Genomic DNA, 9,951 nt, shown 5'->3' on the forward strand with positions numbered 1-9,951 from the left:
ATCAAACAGACCAATCAAAGTGACACAAGAAGACAATTCAAGGTTAGAAAAGGACGAATCAAATCCTCACAACCAAGATACACCTAGATGGAACGCGAGCTGATGACAATAAATTAAGTCTGATTTCTGGATGCTTTCTAGAATCATGGTGACATCCCCCTGAAAGCGTTTAATGATTGTTTCTGACAGTTTTTAATGACTGTTAATGCGCATGTTGTCTATCATCTGATTACTGGTTAGAGTGATTACCGAGGCGAAATGGTGCTACTGATTATGAGCGATGCATACATTTAATGTCCTGGCAAATCCAGTGTGGACAATTCATTTGCACTTAAAATCAAGAAAAAAATACTTTGTCTCTTTGATAGGTGACAGCATGACTTCAGAGTAGAGGAAGGCTGTGCAGAATTTGTTTTAATCGTATTCTATGTGAGAGGGGCCCAAATTAAAGATTTGAGTGTTTTATTTAATCAAATGTCCATAGCACTGGAGTTGCCAGATCATTCAAAGGCAAAATGTTGCACAATGCTACACAACTGACAATAAACACAACTGCAAAAATGTTAGAAGGATAACATACAGTGGATAAGGACAACATACAGTTTGTTTGTGTGTGACTTATTCTTAGGTGCTCTCAATGAGCAAAGAATCAAAGGGAAGGACAAACCTTTTTTTCGGGGTGGGAGAAATTCCCCTGGAACAGAAAAGAGATGTTGAGACATTAAGAGTAACAGACAGAAAGAGTTGACATAACATTCCCCAAAAAATAATTTAGGCATCCAGCACAGTAGTCAAAGTGTTAGTCTGAAGAAAGCACACCACAAACATGAACTGCTTTGCTAGTGCTCTAGGATAGAGACAATGTGTGTCGTCTTGTGATAACACTGATGTAGTTTGACGTAGAGAAAGTAGAAATGAAGAAAATATACCTTTTGTTTCCTTCTCTTCTTCATCGCCTTCCTCAAACCATTCTCTAGCTTTTGGAATGATTTCATGGTGAAGCATTAGACAAGGTTTAGTTCCTCTAAGATTATGCTAGCTATGAGGTCACTTTAACCATACAGAATTGGTCTGAATTTTACACATTTCCAGCCTAGTTCCAGTATACTGTAATTAGTCAGCCAAGATATTTTTAGTGTCTGAATGTTTTCTCTGTTTTTCTGTCATTGTTCAAACTGAAGAAGCAGCATTTGGAAACCCACAACTTGGAAACTGCAGCCACATGATGGAACAAAGGCCAAATATAAATAATATTTGTTTTTATTATCAAATGTCTCATCTATACTGATTGTACTAATAAGCTTCTAATCAACATACAGTATTCAGGCAAAATGCAGGTGCAAAGATTTGAGAACCCATTCTGCACTTTTAATTGGTGAAGGGCTGGGTTTTAAATGCAGCCCAATCACATAATGAATTTCTACGGCAAAAATTCCCATTTTCCTGCAATTTATCCTGCAGGACTAAAACTGTCACTCTGGATTCCCCTGTGATGAGTGACAATGAGCCCTCTCACAAGAGACTGCAATCAGCTTGATCACAGGCTGTTGTACAGCTATGGTATTTTCTCATTAGTCTCCCACAGTCTCAGGGCTTAGATGTGGAGGTGATGAGATTGGGAGGTCAGTGGGATTTTATGAGTAGAGCATTCAGTGGCACTAAAGAGGGAGGGTTTTTAATGATATCAGCACCTATTCACACAATTCAGGAGGGAATGGGCAGGGTTTTTATTAGGTTTTTTTAAGATATGGTGTGCTACATCACACCACAGTGGCCATAGTTTACCCAAACCATAAGCATGTTATGCCTTTATACCTTTTAGTCACCATGACAGTTGTTCTGCTTATGGAATATTACCATTATCAGAAATAATAATGACAATCCTCAGAATTGTATGTCACAAAACATTTTTTGTTATGTAGTTGTTGCCTCAACTGAGCGTTGTCATGACAATAACTTATGACAGTTACATGATGCCGTTATATCACAGGACATGGACCGTGTCATTATCATGTGTGTCACATGTTTCCACAACAGCTGCAGTTATGCTTTAATTGAATGAACTATATTGAATTGAATATATTTTTCTGCATGACAAATTCCTTGTGGTTGCTGCAGTGTATCGCATATTCCAAAGGCAGTCATCTGCTGATATTCCACGTACACTTTTTCATGTTCTTGCCATCTCTTAGGACAGCAGATGTATCTATTCATGATATTGTATTGCACATCAAATGAATGCAATCGCCTTCTTGCCTCAGTTGGGCGTGCAGGTGCTTTTGAGAAGGGGGGGGGGGGGGTAAAGGGGGGCGGATGCCTCTCAACATCTCTACTTTGATCTCTTCCTCTGAACAGCAGCTGAAAGTGCTGACCACTTTGTGCCCCATCCATCATGTTTTATGAATCAGAGTCGGAGAGATGTCAAGCTCATGACTCAGCCTGGCTCTAAGACAGACACAGAGCAACTGATCTGAACAGTGCTCTGAGGTTCATTTAGTGTAGCAGCTGAGAGATACCGCTGGTGGGGAGTAGTTTTGTGGTGAGAAGACTTTTGCTGTGAGTCAGTGTTGAAGGGGTTTAGGTCAGGCAAGATGACGGGCCCTAATTTGAAGGCTTTGCGCAACGGCAACAACACAGTGAGAATAGGGAATACATATGTTTGCTAATTTCCCTGACATGAATGGGTTGAGTAAATAGTAGATGTGGCAGTCAAGGCAATCTTTGTGAGCCAATCACAATGATTTAACCATACCTTATTAACGCTCACACAGAGCTCATGAATTGCCTTAAATGGAACAAACAACTAATTTCCAGTCGCGAATAAGCAGTTTTCACCAGAGGAGACAGAGGTTCTCGTGTGGGACATCCATGCCTGATATTAAATCATTTTTGAATCTGTCAGCAGACCCTCTCCTTTCATAGAGGTAAACACAGCCTGGGACCAAGTCACTGAATGCATCCGTGCAAGTAGCTTTGGTATTCTGAGAACGGCACAGTGTAAAAGGCAGTTCAATGATCTTAAGCGGAAAGAGAAGCAAAAGCAACTCCTATGTCTCGCAGGGATGCTGCAGACCCCTCACCCTCCTCCACAAAGGCTTCCGTCTAGTGTACGCACAAAAGGGCAGAAGAAATAATGAATTTAAATAAAATCCTGTCTCTGTATTAAATTTGTGGTTTGTGTTTTATAAGCTAACCAAGGAAACCACTGTTCTGCTAACTGGTCCCTCCTGTGATGCGCGTGGTCTGTCTAGTTGTCACCTCCCCCTGCCGGCACCTGCAGTTTAGCCTCCCTTTGCAGTGCTCCAGCTAATGTGTCCTCTGCCCCTTTTATCTTTGACCATTTGTGTTTGGCCTCTCTTTGCAGTGCTCCTGCTAATGTACCCTCTGAAATGTTTTGCCATCCATGATCCATGCCAGTATTGTGAAAAACACAACATGCCATGAAGAAGGCACTGATTTTCTGTAGGCTGGATTGTAATGAAGAACCTGTTCCACCTGACCTGTCCAAGCGTCTGAAACGCATTTTAGACAGGCCAAATCACCACTCAGCCACAGACATGGCACAGGACTGGTTGGCACAATGCAAGGTGTTAATGGATAGCCATTGTCTCCTAACAGCCACTCACCAGAGGCACAATGCCATGGAAGACTGCAGTAACACCCGAATTCACCAAAACGAAAAAGTTGTGGTAGAGCCAGGATGGATAGCAAACACATGAGCAACCTTACAATTTGCGCCACAGATCACTTGAACGTTGATGGAATGAAACCGTTTACATTTCCTGTAGATATGTCAATGGATGAGGGGCACACGCCACAGAATGTGCTTGCAATCTATAACAGCTAAGACCCCTGGGAACCCATGTCCATCCAAAAACGTACTCTTCGTTACATGCTGGGTATAACGTGATGGAAAAACAAAAAACGAAATGTATCACTGAGCTTAAAATCAACTGGAAACCAGGGGATGCTGGAAGGATCCAGTGGCTTAAAAGGCACTTTCTAAGCAGCAGGAATGAGATTAGCACAACTGTCGAGACCAGTTAGATGGCAGCCTCTGGGGGTAAGTGGAGATCAGGTGAGGTCCATGAACGAGCAGCGCAACTGGGCCACTCTGTCCCTATACCTACGTCTCAGGTGCTCTGCTAAAATGTATTCCATGACATGTGGACATGGCCATTCAGGACATTACTTTAAAACGTTTTTCTGGAGGGCACTGTGGCGCAACCAGTAGCCCTGACCACATTCGGGCTTGATGCCCATGGAGGACACAGGTTCGATTCCAGCCTGATGTCATTTCTCCTGTCCGCTACCCACCTCTTCTTCCTCTCATTTCCTGTCCCTCTCTTCACTACAACTGTCGATTAAAGGCCAAAAAGCCAAAACAAAAATTTAAAAAAGTTATTCCCTTACTTTTGTCACGCACGTCGCTATTGTGGTAAGCAAGAATTTTCTTCATATGATGAGGTCATTTTTATAAATCTGTTAAGGTGTGACAGAGTATTTTAATGTGCAATTTTAATGTGCTGTATGGCAACGGCGCTTCAGTTAATGGGGACTTTATCGTTGATCAATTATATATATAGTACAGAACTACATGTACAGCAAAATGTATGCAGTTGTAGCACTTTAAAATAAAAGTGGGCATCTGTGCTTTTTAAACGATTCATGTTACTTTACGTAAAGGAACTAATTTATTAAAAGAAAGTCTGCACCGATACAACCAATAGCTTTAGTTCATGAGAAGTGGACTGTACGTGTTGCCAGCTGCTTTGCCTGTCAATTAAATTAGGGCAAATGAGGAGAAATTGGGGTTCAAAAATAAATGTTTAGTGTCGCACAAAGCGGGTCATGCACAGCAGGGACATTGTGTTGAGTTGCTAGTCTTTCAGCATTGCATTGACGCATTTGCTTTATAAAATTGTTAAAAAAAAAATGTATCTTTAAATCTATGGGTAAGATTCTACATTAGGAAAAAATACGTCTTGTATCCAAAGATATTCAGTTTTGAGTTTTATTACAGCTGATTGCCTAAAAACAAGGTTTTAGGTTGAAAGGTTTTACCTTAGAATACCTGTAAGAAAAAATGGGTATTGTTGCCTAAATTAGTAATTTTTAAGTTTGTTTAGTTCTTGGTTAGTAGGAATAGAGCCTTCACTTGTAAGGCAGTAGAGTGAAGGCCATCACCATGCTTAAACCATGCCAATATATTATGTTGATACAGGTAAAAAACAGGAATATGTCCCTTTAGTCAGGTGGAACCCCTCCAGTTTTTCACTGAATTTCCCAAGGATGAGAGTTCAACATTTGCTGAAAAATCATGAAGGGGCACTTCACTCAGACAGTTGGGACCCTTCACTCTTAAAACAGAGGTGCTATTAGAATTTGTAGGCTTGGGAGCACCTGGTTCAACTCAGAATTCTTACGGCAGACCATGAACCGTTGAGGGTTCCTTTGCTACTGAAAGGACCTTTGGCAAATAATCAACTTGAAGAATTCTGAGTTGAACGTCAAGGGTTCGGTTTATCCCCTGCTGTTTCTAAGAGTGACAGTGCTCTGTACTCTTACACACAAGCTAGAGCTGCATTCTGATTTTTTTGTTTTATAAAATAATCAAAGTGCACTATGAGTTGGTTTGTGCTCCAGTGATTTCAAAGGGTTCATGACAGAATGATGGCTTATATGACTGCAACTTCCAAGTAGGAAGAGACAACAGAAAACCAGAAAGATTGGAGGACAAACCTTTTTTTTTCACAGCATGAATCTTGACACCTTAATTGTAGGAGAGAGACAGAGAAAGAGAGAAGGAGAGAAATGAGTAAGGAAGGAGTCCACAAAGTAGATCACATGAAACATTGATGGCAGAATTAATTATACATGTAAAACCGAGAAAGAGAGCGAGAAAGAGGGGGAGAGAGAGAGAAAGAAAGAGAGACAGAAAGAAAGAAAGTGAGAGGGAAAGACAGAAAACAGCCCCTCTAAAGCCTTTTTCTCTTGTAAACAACTCAAGTTCACAGGGCATGCTCTGTTTCCCCAACTCTTCCCACATTGAACGCAACAGTGGAGCAAAATACGCTCTTAATTAAGTCCACCTCTGCATAAATGCCACATCTTCACAACATTTTATTCTTTTCTATGCAACCAGTGTGAGTTGAAATAGCTACAAATCTGCTGTGAAACATTCTTTTGTCAGTTGACACACCAGGTTTATATATGGGAATTCATCAAAATTCTTGTAAACACAATGGTTTGATATTTCATCCAGTGAAAAGCTGGAATTTAGATTGGTGTGTGCTTAAATTGAAAATAGAATTGGAATGAATGTGAGTGTTTAATTTTTTGGGAGGGTTGGGGGGGGGGGCGCTTGGAGATGAGTCAGTGGAAGCACAGCATGATTTTATCTTATCAAAGCAGATTAGCCTTGAGCATAGCGTCCAAATACTGTTTCAACAAATGTATTTCTGCATGGATCTCTGCCAGAATGGGGAAGTACTAGATATTGTGTGCATATCAGGGTATCAGTGAGTACATATGCACGCTTTTGTGATATTATGTGGACGTTCAGCAATATATGATCATGTCTATAAGCATGTGTGAATGCAGTAATTGTGCAGTGCCCAATTGCCAGTTTATCTATGTGTGTGTGTGTGTGTGTGTGTGTGTGTGTGTGTGTGTGTGTGTATGTGTGTGTGTGTGTATCAGTGGGCAATTCATATCTGTATGAGAGGGTTTGCACATTGTGTACTTCTGCATCTGTTTTGCAACACATGATTTATGAGGAGTGTGTGTTCGTGTGCGTGAGAAGAGCATGTGAATGCCTGTCTAGTGTGACATAAAACCAATGTGTGTGAGTGTCCACAGGTGACAGGGGTGTGGACAGTGTATGCAGATACTTATATGTATTTACATGCCTAACACCTCAAAGTAGTGCCCTTGTGTAAACTAGGAGTGACATTTAGACTGATATATTCACTGAAACCATGATATGATTATGGGTAGCCTTGGCCTTGGTGCTAGTGGCCTGGGAGCATTTTAGATACATTTCCCTGAGTAAAACATCCATTCATTCCATTTCTTGCCCTCTGCTGTTCAGCTCTGTCAGTGTGACTTTCTTTCCATCTCCATCATATTGTTTGTTTTATTTTCTTTCCTCTTCAGCTCTCCACATGATCTGTCTTTATTACAGTCCTATCTGCCTCCCAGTGTCTCAATCTATTTGTCTTTGCTGTTTACTGTCAGTCTGTGCACTGCTTTCTTCCCTCAAATGTTCATCTAAGAACATTAATTGGTACTTGAATTGGTATTTGGAAACATAACGATCCTCATATCTCATAAAGAAGAGCAAAGCTACGTATAACTGGGCATATCCACGCATGTGTACGAGTTTGTTTAAGTCAGAGACGTGACATTGTTTCACGGTATGCTTTAACCCAGAGCTGAAAATGTCAAGGTCATCATGCCATCCTTATAAGCTTGGGGTTGCTTAAACTCATTAGCTAGGTACTGCGGATAATTAGGTCTGCCTTTAGGATATGTGCTTGATGCTGATCGCAGTAATGCTTCCTGGCAGTTAAAGGCATGGTTACTTTAAATAGTCTACTCTGAGTCTACATCAGTTCCAACCATTTTAAATTATACTGTGCCATATATCAATGAGACACTTTGGCATTATCTGCAAGTAAGCACATACACACTGTAAATTATGTTTTGACTTGCCTTAATGCTGCTTAATGAATTAGTTTCATGTCTGTGTGCCATGCGAGACATGGACTGAATTTAATCAATATGTATTATTGCCGTTTGGCTTGAGCTACATAGCGAAAGTCCAGGGTGAAGTTAATTAATGTATAGATGATCTGTAATGTTGTTTATCTGATTTTCATATCATTTATTTGAATTGATTGCATGCCACCGATGGCCTTGATGCAGCCTTCTCTCTCTCGCTCTCTCTCACTCTCTCTCTCTCTCTCTCACCCACACATCCAGATTTGTGCTTCCCCCCCCCCTCTCTCTCTTCTCTCGCTCACCCACACATCCACACACAGATTTAGTCTTTCCCCCACCCTCTCTCTCTCTCTCTCTCTCTCTCTGTATGTCTCCCTGACACACACACATATTTTCTCTTTCCCTCTCCCTCTCTGTCTCTCTCTCTCTCCATCTTGAGCGGCACACTCTCAAATTTCACACCCGTGACACAAATGTATAACGAGGCCCCTCTCATCTCCCTTGGCTGCTGCTACTCTGACCTTACATCTAGGAGGGTTCCTCCTTTAAGCTGTAATGGCCTTAATAGCCTCTATAGTCTTTTGTAAAGGATGGGGTTCAGCTCCACTACATCTATACATATTTAACCACCTTGGGGGAGATTTTAAGTAGATGACAATTATAAAGAGAGAGGGAATGCTGATGATTCCCCTTGCTCTCTTTCGCTTTAGTGAGTCATATGTCTGAAGAGACATTTTTAAAAAGTAAATAAGGCTTTGCACTACTTTACCCTGTGACAGATTTTTAGAATCCTTCTCAGAAAGTACTGGCCTCTATAATGACCTCATACTGTACAGGCTGCTATAATGACCCAATTTGGGATAATATATATAATCCTCTTTTTTAAGCTTCTGTCTGGTTCTGTCTCGTCAGTGTATTTGTGCAGGTGTTGCTTTTCCTCTTTTGCTTTCTGTACATTCTTGCAGGTGTTGTCCTACGTTCGCTAGCCATCCTTCTCTGTAATGTGTTGGTTTGTAACTTTTATAACCTACATACCAAATTATCCCTCTGCCTATCTGAGATTCCTTTTTTTAGCTTAATCCTTTCACATGTGTGTTTTCTGTTAACAAGTGTGTTCCTCATGGAGCTCTTGCAGTGATGGTTCATAGTGGTGCACATCACACTCAACATATGCAGAAGAATAACACTGAGGGACTGATGAGAGATTTAGCAGTGCTTTTGTTGTGGCTTGATTTTTATTGACATCCATTCATCATACAGTCGTCTCAAACACTTGTCAAAAGTGTTAGGCATCATGTGTACAGGTACAGAGCCTCGTTGCCATCCCATCTCAAAGGTCTTCATTGATCACAGCTGCGGAGAAAGTTCCCCACTGGATTTTAGTGTGTGTTTCACCGTTTACAGTCAACCTGATCACCCTACTTAGAAACTCTCAGTGAAAGACTGTGACTGACTCTTTCGTCAGTGGAGACTGAATGCGTGGCTGGAATGTAGCCCAAATTCCCGCACAGGAGGGAAAGAATAACTGAAGTTGTCAAGGCCGGGTCTCTCGCATAGTTTTACTATAAACTGTGTTGGGAACTTTGATTTAAAATACAAGTTAGTCCCTGAACTCACCTTAGTGCTGTGCAAAGACTGTCCCTAAATGCACATATTTATTCATCAGGCATCTGTTCACTTTTTAAGGGAATTACATCATTCTGTGGGCTTGAAAAACTCTAGTTTTCATGAAACAGAACAGATGTAGCTATAGATCTGACGTACTTCCAAATGTCACGCTGTGCTTTGACTGTTCATCTCTCTCTCTCGAATACTGAGGGATTTGAACATAATGTTTAATTTGATACGTTTGTCCTCTTGGGTTGTGGAAAGCAAGAGAACAGAGTGTGAATGTCGATTAGTGCAGATGACTCACACCTTGTGAGGGCAGGGGTGAGCTGGTGATGTTTCAGCACTTCAAATGTGTCACAACCAAGCCTTACGTGAATCGTTATTAAGTACACAATTAAACACTCTAGCTAACGAGTATATACCTTCATCCTCCTCCTCTGGTGCAAAGAGGCTTGACACAACACCCAGAAACGTGTTCATCCAGTCGCTGGACTCCTCCATTGCGTCGGTCACTGCTTTCATTGGGTCGGCAGCTGTGATATCGGGAATGCCCCCTATGTTCGCTGTGGGGGTAAGGCATAATCAAGCACCTTGCATGCAATCAATAGCCTCAAT

At 41.3% G+C, this 9,951-nt stretch overlaps 1 protein-coding gene across 28 annotated transcripts in view; it reads right to left on the reverse strand.

Moving 5' to 3' along the window:
* trdn (triadin) overlaps positions 1-9,951 on the reverse strand; it is a 60,270-nt gene that overhangs the window by 40,270 nt on the left and 10,049 nt on the right. For all 28 annotated transcript variants that reach the window (XM_080832820.1, XM_080832811.1, XM_080832803.1 and 25 more), the window contains 3 exons: positions 9,759-9,899; positions 5,743-5,772; positions 668-694 (listed from right to left, as the gene is read on the reverse strand). In XM_080832820.1, the coding sequence (XP_080688946.1) occupies positions 668-694; positions 5,743-5,772; positions 9,759-9,899 (198 nt within the window). The remainder of the gene's footprint in view (positions 1-667; positions 695-5,742; positions 5,773-9,758; positions 9,900-9,951) is intronic.

This window comes from Sprattus sprattus, assembly GCF_963457725.1.
Source record: "Sprattus sprattus genome assembly, chromosome: 2".
Lineage (NCBI taxonomy): Eukaryota > Metazoa > Chordata > Actinopteri > Clupeiformes > Clupeidae > Sprattus > Sprattus sprattus.